We start from the raw sequence: 25,338 nt of genomic DNA, 5'->3' as shown, positions 1-25,338 counted from the left end.
CAAAAAAAAAACAAGGTCAAATCAGCAGAAAAAGCAAGCAAACAAAAAAAGATAAAGTGCTAAAGTACTTTAGCTCACAAGAGATGATCGTCAATGGCCTCTCAGCACATTCAATTAATGTCACATGATAAAACCAAAATATGCTTAATACTAGCATAACGACAGCGTAAACAAGGTGGAACTGACTACCTATATAATCCATAAAATCATGCGCTATCTTTCTTGAAGAATGTTTACAATTGTGACAAATGTGTAATATCGTTTTTGTGATTTTGTATGTATACACAGGCAAACTATAGTACTACAGGAAGTGACGTCGTGTGAAGTCTGATTCATGTTGTAGGAGAGAGTGAAGTAAGATGTGTCACCCCCTTAATCAAGAACACTGCACAATTTGTTTTTTTTTACAAGTGACCATATATTTAGAAAGAACCCATCATGCACAGCTGCTTGTGACTGAGAGATGCACATAAATATTGAGCATTTTCATTATCTACACTGATATACAATATATCTCATATTGGTGAATTCAAAACCATTCAAAACTCTGGGGTAAGATTTCTTTATTTTAATCAACAATGAAACAACAACAAACAAAAACCAGCAACGATGCATTAAATTGATCAAAAGAGGCTGTCTACACTGGATGCGGCGCGACAAGACAAATCCCCGAAAGTAAACTGCTGCCGCGTTCTATTTATGACGTACTAACTCAAAATTCAAATCATTTGCAACGGTCGCTTTGTCGCGTCCAGTGTTGACAGACTTTAGCTGTTGCGGAGCGACAAGGCACGACAATCCGGTGTAGACACGATGAAAGAATCCTGAAAAATATTGTACTCCTGTTTACGCAGCACTGTTTTCAACAGTGATAAGAAATGTTTCTGCTGAAAATCCTAAAAAATTATTTTTAAATTAAATAATATTTCACAACATATGAGCATAACAGACGTCTTTCAAAATCATTAAAAAGAATCTTACTTACCCCAAACTTTTGAATGGTACTGTATCTGTGGGGTAAAGTGCGTCTGATGCTTTGAGGTAAGTTGTGTCAGCTTACCAAATAATGAACTTTGCCTCCAAATGCAAGAAATATTATTCAGATTATAAAATTCAGAAAATTATTTAACTTCATTCAAATATGTAGTGACATCTGTCTAAGGTGGTTTACAAACAGCATTGGGCAAGTTACTCTGAAAATGTAATCAAATTACTGATGAATAATTACTCCTTTTAAATGTAATCACGTTACTGTTCTGATTACTTTATTTCAAAAGTAATTAGTAATTAGTTACATTACTAGTTACGTTACTTTTTTCTCCATGAAATTTATGAAATACCAGCATACACGCTCCCTATAAATATTTGTTATTAAAGCATCAACATTCACAGAACACTGTTATTTTTAACTAAAGCAAGTGGCTGCTGCGTGCATGGTTTGGATGGCAGAATGCCAGCAAAGAGCACTGCATTTATAATCTCTAAAAGATATCTCAGCTCATCGCAATCTTACAAATCTCTGTTATAACACAATAAATATATGCATAATGAATCTTTCATAATGTCTACAATTCATATGTTATAATGAGAGGATTCGTCAGCACTGCATTGCTCAACGCTGCAAACACGTGTTATAGCCTAAATAGAAACTCTGCATACGCTTGCACCTGTTAATCTTTAGATTTTAGTTCATGTTGCTTTTGTGCAATAGATGAATAACAATTTATTTGTTTTAGATACTTCTATTTTGCGGGAGTCCCGTGAATCATTTTATTCTCCTGCATCCCGCGCACACACGATTGTCTATCCGCCCGCAGCAGCACTCGTCCATCTTGTCCCGCGCCGCGCTCTGTCGCGTCGGGTCTCGTGGGAGCAGGTTTTTAATCCACTGGCACTTGACTCGACAGTGCATGTGCTATATCCTTTTTACAATCTCTAGATTATAAACACTGCATTCTGTCAGCAATGTAACGCGGCAGTAACGTATAGAGACCTCGGCTTGTAACTATACTCTAATTACTATTTTGAAAATTATAACGCGTTAAATTACTCAGTTACTAAAAAAGTTATAAAATTACAGTAATGCGTTACTAAGTAATGCGTTACTGCCCAACACTGTTTACAAATAACGTGCCGAAAAAATAAGACTTTGGAATTGGATTGTTTTTATTCATCAAGTTTTCGTTTTTGAGAAGTCATATTTCTATGACCCTGTGTTATACATGCTTTTCTTCTGTATTCAGTTGACACCAGATATCCTGAATTGTAATTAGCCATATTAGTTCTAATTTCTCCTTACCTAAGGACAAATAAAATTAAACAATGGCACAGCTTACCCCACTCTCCCCTACAGTGTCTTAATTGACAACTTGTGCATGTGAAGCTCTGTTTGATTAGTTAATCACACAGCCTGTCAGTTCGGCTCTAATTCTCACTAACTGGCTGAGATCTCCATACGCAGTTCCTTCAAGATGCCTTAGACAGTGGGAGAACTCACCTGGGGTCCTTCTGGATGCTGTCCACAGAGGGCGACCTGACCAGTGTTGCCTCCGGGGGCAGAGCAGGTCCCGATTTGCTGTAGGGTGAATCTGTGGAAGGGCAGAACTGTAGTGTACGGTAGGGGTTGGCATAGTCGGCGGTGGAGGCACCAGGGCCAGTGGCGTAGCCGCCACGGGGGAATGTTCCTGTGGCGTTCTGGCTTCCCGTACGCTGCAAGGGTATGGAGTCAACACCAGGAGAGGAAGGGGCTACAACAGGAGAGTAGGGACAGAGCAGAAAGTTCAGGACCTGGTCACAAAACTGGTTCACTGGATCTTTGGGTGCGGCAAAAGGTGAAAAACGTTACAAATTGACCAGGTATTAAAATCATAAGAAAGGAGAAGGAGGACAGGAGGAGTAAAACAGAACAGAAAGGATGTTAAGCCATCAAAATAACAAACTGACCCGTAATGATAGCTCTTCAGTAGGTGCTTTATTAGCTTGTCTGAGTGTCAATGCAAAACTGTTTTTTTTTCTCTCTGGTCTGCTTTTGTTCAGATTTGAATAGCTACCCAGAAACCACCACTGACGGCTGTTCATCCTGATGGCAGAGTTTTCCAGTTGACTGGAGCTTAGAGCTACGCTGGAAACACTCCCACTTTAAAGTCAACAAGAACATTTACTTTTTATTGCACAAGCCTGGTGTGCATGATTTTATTTTTTATTATTCCAAATAAAAAAAATTACACTTTTTAAAATGTTAATTTGTTTATTCTTTTATTTTTTATGCCATGTCAGCACTAAAGGCTACTTTCATAGCAAAACAGGATAGTTTAAAACACAATGCCTAGCAATAAACAAACACTTACAGCATACATATTGGTATGAAATACTTTAATATGATAGAAATTAAGAAACTTTTTCTAATTGAACCTTTGTAAAAATGTCAAATAACCTTTTTTACATGATGTAACAATTCCCTATTAATTTTCAACACTTCCCTTTCAATCATATGATTCCATTTTGGTATGTAACACCCACTCTTTAGAATCCAATAAATTCCAAATCTGTACCCTATCCCAGTGTTAACTGGTGGGTCGCAAGACCGTTCTGAGTGGGTCGCGGAGTGTTCAGTCAAAGAAACATCAACAACAACAAAAAACTTAATTCTAAATATTTTTCTGATGCAAGACTTTTGTTTTGAAAAATGTGCGTGAAAGCTGTTGACACTTTTTTTGCAGTTTAAGTAAAGACTGCCTGAGAAAAACATGCTGTCCCGATTCAGTATCTGCAGTCAGATGAGATGTTGTCAGGCTTAATGTCAGTCTCATTATTCTATAGTTTTTTTTGTAACTTGCTATGAAATAAAAAGTCTCTCACCTCAGAAAAATGAACTATCCTGTCCTGTCAGACATTATACTGTGCTTGTAGCACGCACTCTTCAATTGCTCGCGCAAATGCGGCAGCGCTCACTGTACATCATTTCACTAAAGCGCAAAAGAAACTAGGAGCATGCAACGTGTGAAATAAAAGTAAAGTACCAATAAATCACATAACTGGTACTTTGTGTGTTAGCTGGGAAGGATTTGTATGAAGGTATATTTTTTTAAACAAATTATATATATATATATATATATAAAGTGGGTCGCGGCTTGATGACCATGGGAAAATGTGGGTCCCATGGCCAAACCAGTTGAGAAGCACTGATTTATGGCACTCAGACAGGTATGTTCAGTGCAGTTGTTTTGGCAGAAGGAAATGAGATAAATTTCTAGTTTCAACATTAATTGTTCTTCAGACAATTGTTTTTGAAAACTCTTTAAAAGAAAAGAAGTATCATATTTTTGCAAAGTGACCCACATTTGGTTTTTGACCACTGAAAATGTGTACAATTTAACAATTTACTCATGAAGCTATATTGAAATTCTGTTATCTCTGGAACTGAAACATATAAAGCCTTAAAAATGAAGATGCCAAAATCGAAGTTTGTTAAGACCCAATATATAGACATTCAAAATCGGCAATGAATCCCCTGCGATTTTGAACACGATATTGCATAGCTTGTCAGTGATCTATGGCTCTGCGCAGTAAATGCCGCTCCATCTGAAAGCACGTGCTGGAGATTTACTACTAATCACAGCTTTACTGATGAGATGCGCATGAAAATCGCATTCATTATTTGCACAGCCCTATGCTCAAGATTACACTATGTAAAATAAGAGATTCATTGTGCAGTGTTGTCAGCTTTTTTCTATTATTATAATGTGAGTTTTCACAAGAGTGTTGAACGTCAAGAGTGTAGAATGTCTCAGGTTACTTATGTAACCATGGTTCCCTGAGTAGGGAACGAGACACTGCGTCCTCTAGGGGTCGCTATGGGGAACGCCTCGTCGTGACCCGTGTCTGAAGCATACATTGAAAAAACACCAACAACACGTTGGCCGGCGGCAGCCATGACGTCACTATCTGTGCGACTATAGTATAAATAGGCACCGGGAGAACACATCATCCACTTCTTCGTCTGAAGCTTGCGTCCGAAGCATGGCAAGAAACCTAGAGGACGCAGTGTCTCGTTCCCTACTCAGGGAACCACGGTTACATAAGTAACCTGAGACGTTCCCTTTCATGGGAACTTCGAACTGCGTCCTCTAGGGGTCGCTATGGGGAACGGTATACCCACGCCACCATGCTGAGGGGAGTGCATGCCAGAAACCATGGCAAGCACTAAGTACCAACTCTACCATATTGCCATGAGAGTTGCCCCTGGGACGTTAGACGGCTGTCAGTGATATTATTCCCTACTGCCAAAGGCCTAGGCTACATACCCCCAAAAAACGTACCTGTTAGGGCCAGAACTCCTGGGCCCGGGGTAGAGCTTGGAATCAGGAATAGATTCCTTTAAGGGAATACGACCAAGAGCCTAGAATCATACTAAGTCTTGGCCTGTCACACAGGGGCTCTGCATATGCTAAAAGAACTGTCTCAACAGACCCCTAGTAGCAACACCCTGTTAAAGTAGGTGTTGCTACTAGGGGTGTGTTAGGTGGAGTGGTGCCCCAGGCAGAAGCGGGGGTTTTAAACCACTCAGAAAGAGCACGAGGCCGCTGCGCGTAGCCCTTACCATACAGGATTTTAGAAAAGAACGCAGAGTACTAGCGTGCGAACTTACCACAGTGTGGATTTTAGAAAGTGTACAAAGACTTCACGTGCACACTTACCATAACATGGATTTGAAAAATACCGTTCTAAGGGGTTCTCGTGGCACTCTGAAAGAGCAGCCCATAGATGGAAAGAATTGGTGCATCCCAAAACGCTATGTTTGAGAAGTCATCAACTCGATCTAAGGTTATAATGCTGGAGTGGCTAGCAGTAAATCTGTAGCTGAGGGAGTAAACTTCCAGCTCTCAATCGAGAGGGAGCTCGACATACAGCCTGTTCCAATGGTGGAACAGCTAGCAGTTATTTAGCTGAGGGAGCAACACCCCCAGTTCTCAAACGAGAGGAGGCTCGATCTGCAGCATGTTCCAAAGCTGGAACAGCTAGCAATAATTTACTTAGCTGTGGGAGCAACACACCCAGTTCTCAGTCGAGAAGGGGGCTCGACCTACAGCATATTCCAATGTTGGAATGGCTAGCAGTAATTTACCTTAGCTGAGGGAGCACAACCTCAGCTCTCAGAGAGAGGGGGGGCTCAACCTACAGCGCGATTGTTAGAATCAGAAGGGTAAGTGTACTGCAAGCTAGCCAAAAAACTTAGTGCATCAGAGAGGCAAAGGAAGGGCCTAGTTCGCCTGATGCTGCTGGTTCCAGGTGCTCTGAGAAAAACAGAGAACTCAATTCTCACGTGAGAGGAGAACTCCGAATTCAGAAGGAGTAGCGTGCTCATAGGTAACCCTTTTATAAAAGGGGAGCACTGCTCAGCACTACCACGAGAACCGCCCATGGAGCGAGGAATCCAACTCTTGAGAGAGAATTAAGCGCACAAAAGAAAGCACCATGCTCACAATAACCCTCAATGGTGAGGGGAGTGATGCTTCCAGCGTGTGTTGACAGAGACACACTTAGTTGAGTGGAACCCAAGGTAATGGGGTCTAAACCAACTCAGAGAAAGGGAACGAGGCTCATAACGCGTAACCCTTACCATACAAGATTTCAGAAAAGTGGGCAAAGCATAACGTGCACACTTACCACTTATGTGGATTTTAGAAAGTGGGCAAGGCATAACGTGCACACTTACACCTATGTGGATTTTAGAAAGTGCGCAAAGCATAATGTGCACACTTACCACTTATGTGGATTTTTAGAAAGTGCGCAAAGCTTATACGTGTGCACTTACCATAGTATGGATTCAAGAGTTTTCCAAGCATCTGCTCACAGATACAGTACAGAGCCAAACGGGAGAGGCAAGCTCAAATACAACCCTCTAAGGTGAGGGGAGCACTGCCTGAGACAGCATTACACAAGAAGGTTCTCGCAAATGCCTCAGCAAGAGGGGATATCCTGGTGATAGCCTGAAAGCATAAGCCCAGCCCGGACGTCCAGGAAATTTTTGCAGTGCCGTGCCGGGGGCCTAATAATCAAGAAGGCTCCAGCAGAAGCCTGTGACCTGGCCGCATAATCCAGGAAGTATGAAGCCGAAACCCGGCTTATCGTACCGTCTGGACATATATCGACGATTGAAATAAACACTGCACTAGAAATGGATCGTACTCACACACCATGGTTCCTGCGTCGGAGCCCCATCCGAAGAAGCCTCTGGTGCGGACTATCAGTAAGGTGGTCACTATGATGCCATAGACCCAACCAAACATCATAAGTCCAGCATAGGAGACTGTAATGCAGGAAATTCCCACCTAACCTCGGTCAGGTGGAGAGATGGTGGTTACAGGGGAATTAAGAAGGGGAAGATAAAGGCAGATGTAAGACCCCCGAAGGAAATAAGTAGATACTGAGGTATCACTCTGATCCGGACAAAAGCGCAGGGTTGTTCGGGCTCAGACCTGGACCTCTTTTATCCAGGTCTTTCAGCAGGTCAGCCTGATATGCTTGGAGCATCACCATCGTGCGCAATGAAGCGACAGCCCGACCTGCTGCTGCTGCGTATGCCCTGGCATTAGAGCGAGATGTCAAGGAGGGAGTCTTAAAAGAGGACGTCTCACCCATAGAGAGATAGCTGGCCAGCGTCTCTCTATAGGGGCATCTTCTCATAACCGCTTTCGCGCATCGCCTCGATGTTGGTATAACTAGTATGCTGGAATCGATGGATGCATGAGGAAAAAATTGCCTCTTCCATTCCTTCTCAATCTCTGTATGGAAAACAGGAAGAAAGGAAGGCTCACCTGAGCTGGAGAGTTATGGCCAGAAAAAATAACGTTCATCGAGATGACCTCGCGACGTCACTTTTTCGCCCGCTTCACAGCAAGTAAAGCCTCGCCGTGGCGTGATCAATAACTTTCAAAAGCTCATCATACGCAGGGCAGGAGGATTGGGAAAGCTCAGCCTCAGCTTTTTGCCCTCCTCAGACATTTATCCCCACGAGCTCATTCTCCTCCGTGCCTCAGCAGCGGCGGGTCCTGAATCGCGGGAAGCAGATGGCTGCCCCTCTTTCCTCGAGAAGAGAGACAAACGAGAGCAGAGCTTTTTCACTGGAAAAACACTCGCAGTGCACTCCGATTGCCCCCTCGGAGACATCGCGTGCGTGCTCTTCGCCCAAACAAATAATGCATAGATTGTGTGTGTCATCAGATGTTAAACAACGACAACACGGATGCACACATCCTCTAAACGCTTTGCTAGTGCTCGCCATAATGATATGAATAGAGATCCCTCTTACCACAGAAATGCACGCTTCAAACAAAACAGTCAATGAAGACGAAGAAGAGGATGATGTGTTCTCCCAATGCCAATTTATACTATAGTCGCACCGGTAGTGACGTCATGGCTGTCGCCGGCCAACGTGTTGTTGGTGTTTTTTCAATGTATGCGTCAGACACGGGTCACGACGAGGCGTTCCCCATAGCGACCCCTAGAGGACACCGTTCGAAGTTCCCATGAAAGGGAACTCAGTGTACTCATGCTGAACTGAAGTGATTGACAGCTTCAATGATTATAAAGGAAGCTTTCTTTGCTCACGGTCTGTGTATAATCCATTCACAAATTGAATAAAAGTAAGTGTACCAGTCACCACCAATACTACAATACACCAACAAGTTTATCAGGAGTGAGTCCGATATAGGCTATGACTATGTGGTAACACTTTAGAATAGAGAACACATCTCCACTATTATCTACAACTTTTCCCTCAATAAATGCCTAATTTGCTGCTCATTAATACTTAGTAAGGTAGTTGTTAAGTTTAGGTATGGGGTAGGTTTAAGGGATCTAAAATAGGCTCATGCAGAATAAGGCATTAATATGTGGTTATAAAAACGAATAAATAGAAAATATGCTAATAATATGCATGCTAATATGCCTTTTTCCTGAAATTTGGTATTGTAGTACTGTGAATTTTGTTGGTACCTCTATGATAAACTTGATTATAAACTGCTTGTGGTGTCCTTTATTTGTATGCTGGATAGGATAAAAGTGTCTGTTAAATGATTCAGTGCACGTGTAGCTAATGTATATTGATAACTGAACTGAGCTTTTTAATGCCATGTCCCACACTTGAAATGATACTTAAATGACTGACATGTGAAGAGTAGGCTGGTTAAATAGGTAAATGTTGTGCAAAAGAATAATGAGATGATCATTCTCTCCTGCTCTTTTTGCTTTAATTAGGCTGGCTAGAGGGGGAGGCCTACCGTCAAGCCCAGAATTAGGCTATGGAACTGGTAGTGACCGAGGGCCAAGTGGTGACTTTGGCATGGGCGGCATTCAATCAAGTGGAAGCCCTTACAAAAAGCTAGTCCATGATGGACCTAGACATTCCCAGACTGCTTCTACACATCAATCTCAAATTCAAGCTTCATCAGGGGGCATGGGACCCACCCAAAGCCCTGGACAACATGCCTCCAGACGCAACCTCCAGGTGGACTTCAGCAGCAGCAGAGGGCAAACAGGCCGCTCACCGTCAATGTCTCCTGATAGAGCCAGTGCACCAACTTCACCATACTCAGTACCCCAGATTGCACCAATGCCTAGCAGTAAGCTCTGTCCAGTTTGCAATACTACAGAGCTGACAAATGTTGATAGGTCACCAAACTTCAACAAGTGTACGCAGTGCCACACAACAGCGTGCAACCAGTGTGGCTTCAACCCCAACCCACACCTTGCAGGGGTAAGAATTTGGAATAAATGGAATTCCTACTTCATACTTTTTATTCTTATTGATTAGTTTGTGAAGATTATCTTCTAATTATCTTTTAGTTAAGCATGTGTGTTTTCTGTGGCATCCTCCTTTCTTCTGTTTTTCATTCAGTGATGCAGGTATAAAATGGCAATGGAGCCAAATTTTGTTTTCTCAAGGTTTAGTGAAGGTTTTGGTTTAAAAAAACAATCAGATACATTTCTTCAGAAATCACTATTTGAAGGCTATTCCATGTACTACTGTCTTGTAAAAATAAATGAAATTGAATCTAACCAGGTAAGAGAGAAAAATGGACAGTCCAGATGTTCAACAAGAGGATGAGTTCATCGAATTCCAGTAGCAATGTCTTTTCTGTGAACAATTTATTCTTTTAAACTGATTGTTTTTAATGCACTGGTTGATAAATAGCAATGAATTATTCATTTATGATTTTGACCGATCCAGATAATAGGCATTAACAACTAATTCAGTGATCGGAGTTGCAGTGCATATATTGTATAACCTATTTTTACACTTGTGCAGGAATATATACTGTAAAATAGCAACACAATAAGAAGTCCTTGTAGATCAGTACTTTTACTTTTGACATTTCAATAAATACAATGTGCAAAATAACTTAAATATTAGATGGCGAATGATATAGATGGATAAACCTAAGTTTGAGGTGTTTAATCATCATAAGTCTGTGAGAAGTGCCCCTCAAGCCAATCATAGCTGTGGAAGATGCCTGAATATCCTACTAAATTCACTGCTATAATGCAAAAGGTCTGCACAGCGAGAAGGTAATTCTTAGACATTTAATGTGTCCTTGGTCAAATAAAGTATCGTTGTATTAATTTATTTATTTATCAAAAACCAAATTTGGAAAAAAAAGTGATTCCAAGCATTTAAATTGAGTGTATATCTGTTGCTGTAATGCACTAATATGTGTTTCTTCAACAGGTCAAGGAGTGGCTCTGTTTAAACTGCCAGATGCAGCGGGCTTTGGGAATGGATATGACTACACCACATTCCAAGAGTCAGCAGCAGATACATTCTCCTTCTCATCAACCTATGGCTGACCCCATACCCAAGACCCAACCCTCAGCTCAGCCCACACCGCAGCTACAAACCCAAATGCAGACACAGATGAAAATTCAGCCACAGACTCAAACTCAAGCTTTCTCTGGGATCCAAAAACAGATGGGTCCTACTGGACCTAACCAGACTGGACTTCACAGTGGGCTACACACTGGTCTCCAGACACAAAAAGAACAACCACAAGCAGGAAATGTACAAGCAGGTTCTCAGTCAGGGTCCAATGATACCCAGAGGCAGCAAGGGGAGGTATTGGGACCAAAAAGTTCAGAAAGGGTGGCCCAAACAGGACGGATTCCTCATCCAGGGGCAGTGCCTTTACCTGGCTTAGCAAAGGCACAATCACAGTCTGATCTGGGGCGCAGCACTCCAGTACGGTTTGGAGGTCAACCCGCTAAGACCCGAAGTGCTGGAAGCTCCCCGGCTCATCACCCAACACCCCACGAGGCTCCTCAAGATGGTTTAACTAAGCTGTTTGGTTTTGGGGCATCTCTTCTAAATCAGGCAAGCACCCTTATTTCTGTTGATCCTCTTCCTGGATCCCCACCGCACCCCTCGCCTGCCCGTAACCAGAGTGCCCAGGGGACAAAGGTGATCTTTAGTGATGCTAATGCTGGAGCTAGTGTTAAAACTAAAGCAGGACCACCTGGCACTGCCAAAACAGGCCCAGGCGGAGTTACATTCCCCAAAGGTCCTGGAGCCCCTCTCCACAAAAAACCTCTGCAGCAGCAGTCACCAGTGTACCATCAAAAAGGGCCAAAACAACAGCAGTCGCCGACACACCATCAAACAACACCACAGCAGCAGCAGTTACCACTAAAGCAGCCTCCACCTCAGCCAGTTAGTCAGAAACCAGACGTTACCTGCCCACTATGCAAAACTGCATTCAATGTCGGAACAACAGAACCACCAAACTACAAGTCTTGCACCCAGTGTCATACAGAGGTGTGCAATCTTTGTGGTTTCAATCCCACACCACATCTGCTGGAGGTAAGGAGCTGCACAGACCTTACTCATATACTGTATGAAATGGGCTGATGCTATTCTTTATGTTTGTTTCTTCTATCTGATTCCAACCTTTTTCTCACTTAAATCCTTGCTTTTCTCATTTAAATCCATGTTCTTTTTCTCATTTTGATGAGGACAAAACGTTTTGAATTTTATTCTGATTTCTTTTTTTGTTTGTTTGTTTTGGTTGGCAACCAAATTCCTTTCAGAAAAATATCATACATACATTTCATTCCACCTCTGGATTTATATATTTATATCAGTGTGTGTCTTATGCATGGCTGTTGTTCTCTAATTTTGAAGCAGTTTCCAAATTGCTGCAACTTTATGAGCTGCTACTGATAATGCATGTATCATGTTCTTGTGTTATGATGTGAGAGAGCCCGGCTATAATCAGTTTGTCTAGAGGACCTATCATGTGTCCATATGAGCAAGCGAAATGACGTGAAAGTCAGCCCTAACAGTATGTGGATGTGTGTAGTGCTGGATTTAGGCGTAGGTGACAGGCAGGTGCCCATGGTGGCATTCAGAATGCTAATTTGTGCAATCAGGTTTACCCATCATTTACACCCGTTTATGTCATGCAATTTTACCATGTGGGTCACTTAACTTTGTCAGAGTGGGCACTCTGATTCCAGTTTATGAACTAGACAAGCTACTGCTCTATGAAGCCAGAGGTAGGGGGAGTGGGGGAACAAAAATGACATTACATACTAATTAACAGTTCATATACAGTTATTTTATTATTCAATTATTATTATTACTAAGCATCTAATGCAGACTTGTATTAAAGGGGGCATTCACGCATGTAAGCTACAACTGCTACTGTTCGTGCGCGCGCGCGTGTGTGTGTGTGCTCGTGGTAGGGAGTGAGAGAGGTCACATCCAAGCTGATTTCACTGCCTCTGTCCCAGAGAAATTCCTACTAATTTTGGTGCAGCTCAGGCTGGTTCAGTGCTAATTTCTTCATTGGTTGTTATTCCCTACATTTGTAAGTACCTATAAATAAATGTAGTTCCTGGATGCGTTTCAGTAACACTGTATTTGTAACACTCTGTTAATTGTTAAACTGGTTGTATTTGCTGAATCTCTTTATTGTATTTTTTTTTACACCTTCTCAATATGTCTGATAATGTGTGCCAGGCTTGTAAGAGATTGCTTGAGAGAAAGAGGAATGGCTCTTGCATACTCGCAGGTCCCATAATCTATCTGAACCTTTTTTTTCTATCTCTGCTCAAAAGACATTGAAACGGAACCTGCAGATGCACACTCTCTCTCGCTTTGCGTGTTGCATGTGTTAATGGGTAAAATGAGTAATCCAGGTTCTCTGTATTTTCTTCTCTTTTCTTGAATTCTTGGACACATATACCCCTCTTAAGATCTGTACCTCATGTAGAAAATGTGGAGTACGTGCTTGTAATTGGTAAACAGGTTTCTTTTGAAAATACAGGGCCAGCTTCACAAATGAACAAGGCTGTTGTAATCATTATGAGCAAGTAAAAATTGGCCAGGCAACTGATTTGAGAATAGAGTTTAGAAAAGTAATATTGGGCATGAAAAGTGCATTCTTGTTAAATGGAATAAAGAGGAATTTCAAATATTTTTTATAAGCATGGATCCCAGATTTACTATAAATGGAAACCTTTCAAATCTTGAACTGTAGGACAAGGAATAAACAAACCTTTAAAAAACTACTACAAACACACATGCTGAAACAACTGCATTTGCAGACAATAATGATGGGAGCTAAATGAACAAATCTAGATGCCCTGAACAATGGAGGAAATTTGTCAGGCATTATGTTTGTTCGATTCACTCAATTTCAACTAAGATTGATGAACTTTTGGTTTCAACAATGACAGAGGAGCAGCTAGAAGAGGGATTGATCCTTAGTTCCATAGGCGTAATTTGCGGGTGGGACGGGTGGGACATGTCCCCACCACTTTTTGCCAGGACCGATATTGTCCCTACCACTTTTTGAAAGTAATTGAAAAATATATTGCGGAAGGTAGGCTATGTATTAAAGGGAAAACAAGATCAACAAATCATTCTTCATAATCTAATTAGGGTGATAAAAAAAAAACATGCATTTGGCATGCATAAAGGCCCGTTCACACCAAGGACGATAACTATAACGATAACGATAAAGATATAGTTCTAAAAATCGTTCTCAATATTAATGAATAGCAGAGTCCACACCACAGCTATTACGATAAAGACAAAGAGAAACGATATCAGTTGGAATCACTTTCAAAACGATTTTTCTCCAGCTGATGAACGATAAAACATTGACAGCCAATCAGAATCCATCCTGCTGTAACGAGCTTTAGAATAAACAGACGATATCGTTCGCTGGTGTGGACGCTAATATCGTTATCTTTATAGTTATCTTTAAAGTTATAGTTCTTGGTGTGAACGGGGCTTAACTCGTGCAGTGCAATAACGATGTGATTTGCAGCTATCGCACTTTTCGTAATGTCATTAGGTTATAGCATTTTATTTTAAAAATGGAGAGCTTCCTTGTGCTAAGTATAGGCCTGCCCTATACTAAAGATTTTTCTAGTCAACTAGTCGCACGTTATATTAAATTGGTTAATATAATAATATATTCATTATTAAATATATAACTTCAATATAGGCTAGGCAGACGTATTAGGCTAGAGCATATTTCGCGCTCAAGCTCGCGCATAAAGCAATTGCCTCAAAGCACCGGCAAAGTGATTATGAAAGTGTCGGCGGAAAAGAAGACATTTTAATAATTTATTAATAAACTATAGTGCTTTCTGAGTCAGTGTCGGGTGCAAAGATGAGCTTGCCGAAGAGTAAAAGACCGCTTCTTAAACCAGAGAAGGTTTTTTCGAGTTATATTTCGAGTTAAAAAGTCATAATTGAGAGATATAAACTCATAATTCTGACTTTTTTTTTTTTATTCAGTGGCTGAAACGGGCTTCCATAGAAACAGGCTTCCATATGCTATGGAGGCTCTCTCTCTCTTTTTTTTTGATTCCTCAGTGTTTGCTAAACGTTCTGTAATTTATTAGTCATTATATAGCCTAATACATCGTGTAGGCCATGCCTCATCTTATTTGTTTTTGTTAATAACGTTTTGTAAGCTAGTTTGTCATTGAATACTGTTTTATTGTTGTTGTGCATTTTAATTAAAAATAATGAATCCATCTTTTTTTTGTCTTAAAACGTAAAAGGTGTATAGATGTAAGCAAAACAGACAATTCTATTTTATTGTAAAACCTGACAAGATCGTGAAATCGAAAGTGAAAGCATCGGAAGCCCGGCTTATAACATGGCAAAAGAGGAACTCCCGTTCACAAAATTCAAATCACAAATAATACTAATACGAACGGGTTGAATGTTAACCACTTTCGGTTCCATATAACTATAAACTAGCATAAAAGTTAATCAGAGTGCATTGATTAACAGCATGTTGTAGTGCAAATAAAAAAGAAAAAGAAAAAGTGCTCGTGCAGCCCACTGAGAAAGTTAATCACAAAAGAGCGAGCAGTGGGAAGAATGAGTCTGGAGCCCTGAATTGCCCAGCTCCCTCTGTCAGTGATCTAGCACCCCCTCAGCACCTGGCACCGCCCCTGGTACATCGATGTATTTTTGAAAAGCCAAAATTAAGTTTGTCCAACTCTAAACCCAGTCCCCAAGTAAATTAGGTTATTAAATAAAAAACTAGCAAAACGAGTTGCGCGGTGTCCCCACCAATTTTCAAAGCAAAGTTACGCCACTGCTTAGTTCCAAGACTCGGGAGTTTGGAGCGCGTCCTCCAAGTCATATTCATGAAAAAAATTAGTTTGCGATGTCCTAAGAGTAATGTTGTCGTAATATCCTAATATCTTTTCAATGTTTAGGGGTAACGTACTCCCTCATGACTGGTGTCAGTGCTATAAAGTGAAGCATCAGCTTCAGTTTTTCCCCTGTAGTTTATCCCAGCGTTTACCCCTCACATCACTAGCTCCGCCCTTGCACCATAGCTTGTGACCGGAAGAGAAGATGAGTCGTTTTGAGGGGGAGGGGAGGTTAATGTTTTTGATTAAAGATTACGAGAGCATATTAATTTTTTTAAAATAATGAAGTGCATGGATAAATTATTTATAATATACACTACAGTATTCCATTAAAAAAATAAGATTTCATGGTGACTTTAAACAAAATAAAATCCCCCACAATACAAAGACATGCAAGGCTGGTCAACTGGAGACTGAAAATTGACCACAAGTGTGAGTAAGAGTATAAATGTGTGAGTGTGTATCATCCCTTGTTTCTCTGCCTATGGCCCGAGATTCTGAGATATGCTCCAGCATCTATGCAACCCTACACAGGACAATCGGTTTAGAAAACGGATAGCATACATTTTAGCCAAATTTGCTTTACATTTAAATTTGTTGTGAGTAACTACTTAGACGTCTTTTTTACAGAGAATGTCTGAAAAATATGTACTGATAATTAAACACTGCACAATTTTTTTTTCATTTACACTGTCAACTCATTAAGAAGATACTGTACACAGCATCCAGCTCGGTTCACACAAATTTGATGACAATTGTTGAATCAAAACCAGTTTCATTTTTTTCCTAAATATATATTTTTTTAATTTGAATTTAATTGAATAATTGTTACAGTAATTTGAATAGAAAAGAGGTACATTCATCTAGAAAATAATGACTTAATTGAAATATGTAAGGATATGCAACTTATTCAGTGAATATTCACTTGTATTTCTTCTTTAAAGTTGCATGAAATGGTAATTCACCCTATTTTGTTTGTGTATGTTAAAGATCTCGATTCATCCATCTACACATATATATATATATATATATATATATATATATATATATACACACGCTTTGGATAAAAGCATCTGCTAAACGACTAAATGTAAATGTAAATATATATATGTTTTTTATTTTTTTTGTAGTGCTTAATCCCCAAGTCCCCAATGTTTTATTAATTTTTTTTATCTGATCTGTTACACTCAAATGTACAATACAAAACACAAAAAAAATCTGTTGCTACCTCAGTTTCATTGTGACTTTAATGCAAAACTTAAAAAAAATATTTGTTTATATTTGTTACGTTGTGTATTTGTGTGTGTGTGTGTATATATATATATATATATATATATACACACATGTATGCTGTATCTGTGTGTATGCATTTTTTTTAAATATAAAATACATTTACATGTATGCTGTATCTGTGTGTATGCATTTTTTTAAATATAAAATATATACATTTTGTGATTTCTAAGTATTGAACTGAAACTTCCCTGTTGTTTTGCAGAAGAAAGAATGGCTCTGTCTGAACTGTCAGACTCAGAGACTGATGTCTGGTGGACTTGACCCTCTTCCAGTTCTACCTTCGTCACCCAGCCGTCAACCAGCGGGTTCACCTCGGCATCAACAACTTTCCAGCAAGCAGCAGCAAGGACTTCAGACAATGTCATCACAACAGAAACCTCCTGTTTCTCAACAGAGTGGTTTCTCTTCCCCCATAGCCAGACCAGCAAGCGATATAAAAACATTTACACAGCCTGCTACAGCTACAACACCTCCTCTGTCTACCACTACTGCATTTACTGGTGAAAAGGAGAGAAAGGAAATTGCACCCAAACTAGATAAAGGGCCTGACCCTGACAATAGAGACAATAAACCAACTCAAAAGAGAGGAACAACAGAGTCAATCCAGACACCTTCTAAAGACGAAAAGAAAGAATTACAGAGTATTACCAAATACTATGAGGTAAGCCATGGGGTCATAGTAATTTACCCATCATTTTGCAAATTATAAATGTATATAAGAGGTGCAAGAAATGTTTTTGATAAATTGTTAATCTTTTAAATATATTTCACAAAGAGGCCAAAGTGAGCATGCATATTTTCTTGTTGCATAGCATTATCAGATTTTCAAAAAACCATGCTATTTTTTTACATTTATAAAGAGAGGGCTCATTGTACTAATTGATAGAGTATCACTCATCTAGAGGAAGAAGTTTTCAAAATGTAGTCAACTGTTTGCGCTTGATTTTGTGGTGTGCACTGGCACTTGTATGTCTAAGTGTATCTTTTGTGTTTATGTGTCTTTTGGTCTCCTAGGAAACCAGCAAGACAAACAGCAATAATGATCTATCACGAAGTCCACAGAGTTTGAGTGATACTGGCTATTCCTCTGATGGGATCTCCAGTTCACATAGTGAAATTACTGGCCTTATCCAGGAGGAAGAGCTAAAAATGAGTGAGAGAGGTCTGACTGGGCACCATACACCACCAAGTCCATCTGAGCTGATTAAACTGGAGAGCTCCATGCGACCACTTTTAGAGTCTAAATTTTCATCTGAAGGGGAAAGAGCACAGGACAAGAAGCATGGAAAACAGCAACATGGTGACATCAGGAAACATCAGTCTCGCTCAATATCAATTAGTCCAGAGGAATATGACTCAGATGTGGACTTTGAAGGCATTATGGAAGAGGAGCAAGATCCAACTGAGGAAGAGCTTAGAGCAGTTGCTGATTTAGGGGGTAATAGTGGCCATAAAACAAGACATTTTGAATCTGAAAAGATTACTGATGAGGAGTTTATGAGAAGGCAAATTATGGAGATGAGTGCTGATGAGGATAATGAGGATGAAGATGAAGAAGAGGAAATGGAAGAAGACGATGATGATGATGATGAAGGCTACGGCTACAAAAAGCTAAAAAAGACTCAAAAGCACATCAGTGACTCAGGAAAAGAAAAGCGCCGTCTCACTTATCACTCTAGTAGCTTTGAGGAGGATAGTAAAACAACTAGTGATGTATACAAAGGATCAGCTGAAGAGGACCTCATGGCCTCGCAAGGAGGCTTACGCAGATTCAAGACCATAGAATTGAACAACACTAACAGTTATAGTCGAGACATGGAATTAAACAATGACAATGACCTGAGTCTCGACCGAGAGCCTGAGCTAGAGATGGAAAGCCTCACTGGTTCTCCAGAAGAACGGTCAAGAGGGGAATATTCCTCCACCCTCCCACCAACCACCTCTAGCTATACCTCAGGGATATCCCCTACTTCCATATCTTCCATGGAAGATGACAGTGACAGTAGTCCTAGTCGAAGGCTGCGGCTGGAAGAGGCAAAGCAGCAGAGGAAGGCCAGACATCGCTCCCATGGCCCTCTCCTTCCTACCATTGAGGATTCCTCAGAAGAAGATGAATTGAGGGAAGAAGAAGAACTTCTAAGGGAGCAGGAAAAGATGAGAGAAGTGGAGCAGCAGAGAATACGAAGCACTGTCCGGAAAACAAAACGTGACAAAGAAGAGCTAAGAGCACAAAGACGCAGAGAACGATCCAAGACTCCCCCCAGCAATCTATCCCCCATTGAGGATGCTTCTCCAACAGAGGAGCTAAGACAAGCAGCTGAGATGGAGGAACTCCACCGGTCCTCTTGCTCAGAATACTCTCCTTCAGCTGACTCAGATGCTGAGGGCTATGACATTTCACCAAAGCTGTACAAATCTGGAAGTGAGTACAACCTACCAACCTTTATGTCACTTTATTCTCCTACTGAAAAACCACAAACTACATCATCTGCAGCTGCTATAACAACTTCCTCTAGTGACAAACAATTAAAAAGTGCAGAAGAAGTGTATGAAGAAATGATGAGGAAAGCAGAGATGTTGCAGAAACAACAAAAGCAGCAGACACAACAGCAATCAGGCTCAGGTCTGATTTTACAACAGTACAGCACAACCACCTATAAAGAATCAGACATTAGAAATAGACAAGATATTGAGGATGAATCTGATTATCCTGATCAAGATGATATCCCCTATGAGAATGAGGAGAAAGTTGATATCTACGAAGAGATTCGCCAAACCTCACAAAACATTTCAAAACAGCTTGATGACCAAATGGAGATGGATGTGTCCTATTCAGAAAAGCAGCTACTAGATACAGGCTCAGCCTTTGCTAAGTTGCTGGAACAAAGCAATGCTTTACTGACTCCTGGCACAAGCCCCACCCAGCTCTCAGCACCTGTATCATTTTCTGAAACTGGAACAGGAGGGCAGATACCTGATGTCAGAGTAACCCAACATTTTTCAAAAGATGGGCCCAAAGATAGACTTAGAAATCAAACTGGTAAAAATGGTATTACACCAACAGTTGCTGCCACAACTATTGCTGCTTATGGAGTGTATGCCAGGGATACTGTCACTGTCTCTCAAACTAGTGCCAGTCAAACAGTGTCCACCACACAACCCAACTTATATGGTCGGCAAATTACCACAACCACTGCTGGTGTTTCAAATGTCTCTCATAAAATAGCTGCAATCACTCAGGCTTACAACCAAAGAGAGATTGCTGCAAGGAAAATGGCAATCAGCAAAGGAGCCCAAATGAGGGATAATTCAACCTCATCAGAAACTATAATTGAATCTGGACCAAGTTCAATTAGGTGTTATACTTACCATGAAAGGAGTCCACCTCTTTCTCCCACTTCATCTCCTCTTCATAGTCCAACAAGATCCCTGTCTAGGAGAACAGCTGAGCTTTCAACTCAAACAGTTAGCCCTTCAATGTTAGTTTCCTCAGGGAATGCTACTCACACCTCTTCAGTTATGGCACTGGGCACTCAGACTTCACATGGGGTTGTTTCACCATGCCTTTTTAGACAGCAGTCTTCTCAAGATACCTATTATATGGTTAGAACAGAAGAGTTTGAGCCCACTAGTCCACCAAAGCCAGTTACAGTTAACACAGCAACGTCTCCTTTGTCTTCACCAACAAGATTTAGCCGCCAATCAACATTTGATGCCTACTCACCCCCTGTCAGCCCTCCTGACACTCCACCACATCAATTATCACCCCAACATGGTTTCTACAAGAGCTATAGAGCTGAAAAAGTTAATGTCGGAACTAGCATGGTCACCACTGCTAGCATGTATACACGTGGATCACTGTCAATGGAAAACATATCACTTTGTCGGATTTCGACAGTTCCTGGTACTTCAAGAATTGAGCAAGGACAAAGGTTACAGAGTGGAAGTGTAGTAGATCTACGAACTGGAATAAAGCCAACACCAATTATTATGACTGACCAAGGAATGGACTTGACTTCCTTAGCCACAGAATCTCGAAAATATTCTGGGTCTGTTGAAGGAAGCCCCGTTCGTCAATTTACAACTATACAGCCCTTAATAATGAACCTGAATACACAGGAGCAGCTGCATGTTGTGACATCAACAGCAACAACTGTCAGTGTTACTGTAGCTGCATCTATGTTCATGTCCCAGCCTAAGCACCCTGTATTGTATTGTGATCCTCTTGAAAACAGATTTGATTTGGGAAAAGATATGGGATCAGTAGTTTGCCTGGCACCAAATAAGCCACCACCAATTGATCCATCCATACCAAAGATTGATGCTAAGCTGGAAGACCTGAGTATCCAGCAGCAGCAGTTACTTAAGCAACAGCAGAAGCTTCAACAGCAACAACAGCTTCTTGAGCAGCAGCTTCAGCAACATCATCAGCTTCAACAACAACAAGCTGCCTCTTTTGCAAAGTTGAACTTGTCTAGCCAACTACCTCTATTCAAAAAGGAAATGCTTGTCACTCAAAAAAGCACTGCCACAGAGATTAATATCATCTCGCCGGGTATGACATCTGAGGTTTATAGTGTTGGAGATCCACTTGAGTTAAGGAGAAAGCAAGCAGAGACAGGTATCATCAGTCTAACAAACGTCAAGCCTCAGGTGATGATGGTCCAGATAGATGGTGCTGCACAAGGAGCTACTACAACACAACTAATCAAATCAGAGGAAGGCCAGGATGCAGTGAATTTAACAGGGCAAATAAAATCAGAAAATCAAGTAACTTGCTGTGATATGGTCTATAATCTGCCCTTTGGTGGCAGCTGTGTGGGTGGTCCATTCTCCCAGAAACCAGTCACAGATGACGCTTTTAAGCCATCATCAAGAGCACCTTCCTCACTACCACAGCTTTATCAGCAACAGGGTTTACAGCAAGATGGACAGACATACCAAGATTACACCATTAAATCATACACATTGCCTCTCCCTGGACGACTACAGCCATCAATGTCTGAAACTAACCTTGCAGAAGCAGGGTTGTCATCATATTCAGCAAAGCTTGATCCCCATTTTCATGCCTCTGGGGAATTATTCACACATTCAGACACAGTAAAGGACGGCTATGATATAGGGTACCTTGGAATGGGACTTCAGTATGGCTCCTACACAGATCTTCGTCAGGGTGATGTTGCAGATCTTCCAATTAGAAGGTATAGCTCCCTGACCAACATCAACTCAGATTATGGATATTTCTCAGGTGATTTTGCAGAATCTAATCTTGCCCAATACAGTGCTACAACTGCCAGGGAGATAAGTCGCATGTGTGCAGCCCTTAACTCCATAGATAGATATAGTAGTAACACTGACATACTACAGCTGGGCACCGGAAGAAGTAGTGGTCCGCCTAGTAGAATGAATCTGCCCCAAAGTCACAGACCTGGTTTCAAGTACAGCCCAGATGGAAAGCCTCTTTCCCACAGTCAAGCGCTAACTGATTTAATCAATGCAAGACAAGCCAGTCTTCGAGCAATGTATCCATCAGCTATTAGATCAGGTGACGGCATGATCTATTCAACTATAAACACACCAATTGCATCAACAGTTCCAATTATTACCCAGCCTGCTTCTGTGCTACGGCCTTTATTAAGAGGGGTATACAGATCTTATCCTACACCAAATATGACACCAATACCTCTGGCAAGCCTAACCAGATTGCCACTAGCTCCAAGGACTGGGCAGGCACCTTTCCACTGTTCTACACCTAATTCTCTCCCTGTTACGACATCTACAAAAGTTTCTGAGTCTCCAGCTATCACAACAGTCCAAGATGCTCCATTGTACCTTGGTAAATCTCCAGTAAGTCTAACAGTAGCTGGAACAGTTACACAACCATTTCAGCCTTCTTCTGTACCTGCTGGTCCTAGCACATCAGCACCAATGGCCGTGGCAATGAGCCAACTTGATATCCAGTTGCAACCAATAAATCTGTCTCAGCCCCACCTTCAGGCCACGTCCACTGCCCAGCCTCCTATACAACACCAACTACCACAATCAAAATCATCTGCTCAGTCCTACCCTCCAGTGCAGGGTCATCCTATTGCTTCCAAAACACAGCCACCCCCCTCATCTCAAGCTGCTGCTATCAGAAGTATTGCTCCAAACCAAGAAAAAGAAACAGAGGAAAGACTGCATCAACAGCAGGAACAGCTTTTGCAGCATGAGAGAGAAAGAGTGGAATTTGAAAAATTGAGACAGCTAAGGCTTCAGGAGGAGCTTGAGCGGGAGCGTGCAGAGTTGCAGAGGCATAGAGAAAAAGAGCAGATTCTAGTGCAGCGAGAAATTCAGGAGTTGCAGACTATAAAGCAACACGTTTTGCAGCAGCAACAAGCTGAGAGAGAAAGCCAGTTGGTCCTACAGAGAGAGCAACTAGCTCAACAAAAACAGCAGCTTAACCAGATTCAATCTTTGCAACAACAGTTACAACAGCAGCTTGAAGAACAAAAGAGACAAAAGAATGCCACAGCTATTGGTGCAACCAGAGCAAATACTCAAATCCTCAGTGATCAATCTGGCAGAATTATTCAGCCACAGGAATTGGCCTCTGATCATTTGTATAGTGATGTTCAGGTTTTCCTAAGACCACTAGCAAATTCTACATCAGAGATATGCTTGAGAAATAGAGAAGATCAGACAGAAATCAGGTCTATGCGTAAACAAAGATCAATGCCTCGACTGCAAGATGGAAATGAGGGAGAAGTGACAATGTTCCCCTTGCCCCAAAGGCTTGTAGACTGCAGTGTGCAAACTGATGATGAAGATGGAGAGGAGAGGTACCTGGTATCAAGAAGACGGCGGACTAGGCGCAGCGTGGACTGCAGTGTTCAGACAGATGATGATGAAGACAAGGCAGAGTGGGAGCAGCCAGTTAGACGTAGACGTTCCCGTTACTCAAGGCATTCTGGTGAATCTGGTGTAGACCATAAATCCGAAGCACCTCCTTTTACCACTTCAGCTGCTAAGACAGCATCTTCCAGCATTGCCATCCAGACAATTCGAGACTGTTCTTGCCAAACAGAGACAGAGCAGCTGGTTAGAGTATCTCCAAGCATACATGTCACCATGCCAGACCCCAGCAAGGTTGAAATTGTCCACTATATTTCTGGTCCTGAGAGAACACAGAATGGTCAAAGCTTAGCTTGCCAAACTGACCCCGAGACACAGTCTCAAAGCATAGTTATTCCACAGATTAGCATTGCTACCACTGTCAGTCCCACTAGTGTCCAGTTAGTTGGTTCAGCAGATCCACTCTCTCCAGGTCAACAGAGTGCTGTGACGTTTGGGAGGCAGAGACCTGACCCTTTGGAGTTTGGCTACCAGCAGCATCACCTGCATAATGAGTCTTTGTCCAGCTTGATCCGGCAACAGCCTAAATCTCCACAGGTGCTGTATTCTCCTGTTTCTCCTCTTTCTTCTCCACAACACATCATAGAACCATCATTCTCTTCTAGTGAGAGGCTGAATAAAGCATATGTCACCCTGCGGCAGAAGTCCTGTATTGCTGAGTCATCACAGAGACATCAGGCCCTACCCCGCCCAATGAAGAATATTCAGAGATCTATGTCAGACCCTAAGCCTCTCAGCCCAACTACAGACGAAAGCACCAAGGCTAGGATTTCACTTTATCAACAGCAAGCTCTTCAGAGTCAGGTATGGGTAATTCATTATCTCTTTGATTTTAAACTTGCACTGGTTTGATACAAAGGATAATATGAACTTGTTAGAACAGTGTGACTCAGATTAGAACAGTATGACTCAGGTGGTGTTGTTTCCACAGTTTATATATTGCATATACAGACAGTTGAATTATTAAAGTTATCTTTCTTGACTATGAGGTTGCATTGTGATATGAAGTATTCTGTCCATGTCTGCAAGCCTGAGATGCTAAGAAATGGCCAGTTTGTATATCCCTTGGACTCTTCTTTTTTTTTCTGGTATTGTTTCTATTTAGTTTGTGTTGTTGATTGTTTTGATGTTGTACAATATACATTCAAAATATGTTGTCACATGTCTTATGAGGAATAAATTACTTTTTTGTCTGCTTGTGTCACAGACGGTTTCCTCTTGTTTTGAGATAAATTGTTACAGCAGCAATGCAATGTATTGCCTTGCCATATATATGGCCATCAAGGCAAGATAATATACGTGGTCAGAATCACTTTGATCTTTATAAATGCATGCCCTTACAGTTTTCTGTCACAATAAACCAGTAGTCTGAGCAATGCTAGTAGTTATGTGTGGAACTCTAATACAGTGGGGCAAAAAAGTATTTAGTCAGCCACCAATTGTGCAAGTTCTCCCACTTAAAAAGATGAG

General features: G+C 41.3%; 1 protein-coding gene across 1 annotated transcript in view; it reads left to right on the top strand.

Annotated features, from left to right (window-relative positions):
- The window catches only part of LOC107573313 (protein bassoon-like), a 70,587-nt gene that overhangs the window by 10,712 nt on the left and 34,537 nt on the right, over positions 1 to 25,338 (top strand). The window contains exons 7-10 of the mRNA XM_016259752.1: positions 9,259 to 9,757; positions 10,730 to 11,854; positions 17,177 to 17,635; positions 17,989 to 24,672. Coding sequence (XP_016115238.1) covers positions 9,259 to 9,757; positions 10,730 to 11,854; positions 17,177 to 17,635; positions 17,989 to 24,672 — 8,767 coding nt within the window. The remainder of the gene's footprint in view (positions 1 to 9,258; positions 9,758 to 10,729; positions 11,855 to 17,176; positions 17,636 to 17,988; positions 24,673 to 25,338) is intronic.

Source organism: Sinocyclocheilus grahami, unplaced genomic scaffold, assembly GCF_001515645.1.
Source record: "Sinocyclocheilus grahami isolate Dianchi unplaced genomic scaffold, SAMN03320097.WGS_v1.1 scaffold1916.1, whole genome shotgun sequence".
NCBI lineage: Eukaryota > Metazoa > Chordata > Actinopteri > Cypriniformes > Cyprinidae > Sinocyclocheilus > Sinocyclocheilus grahami.
The sequence above is the reverse complement of the archived record's forward strand: the minus strand, read 5'-3'. Positions and strand labels throughout refer to the sequence as shown.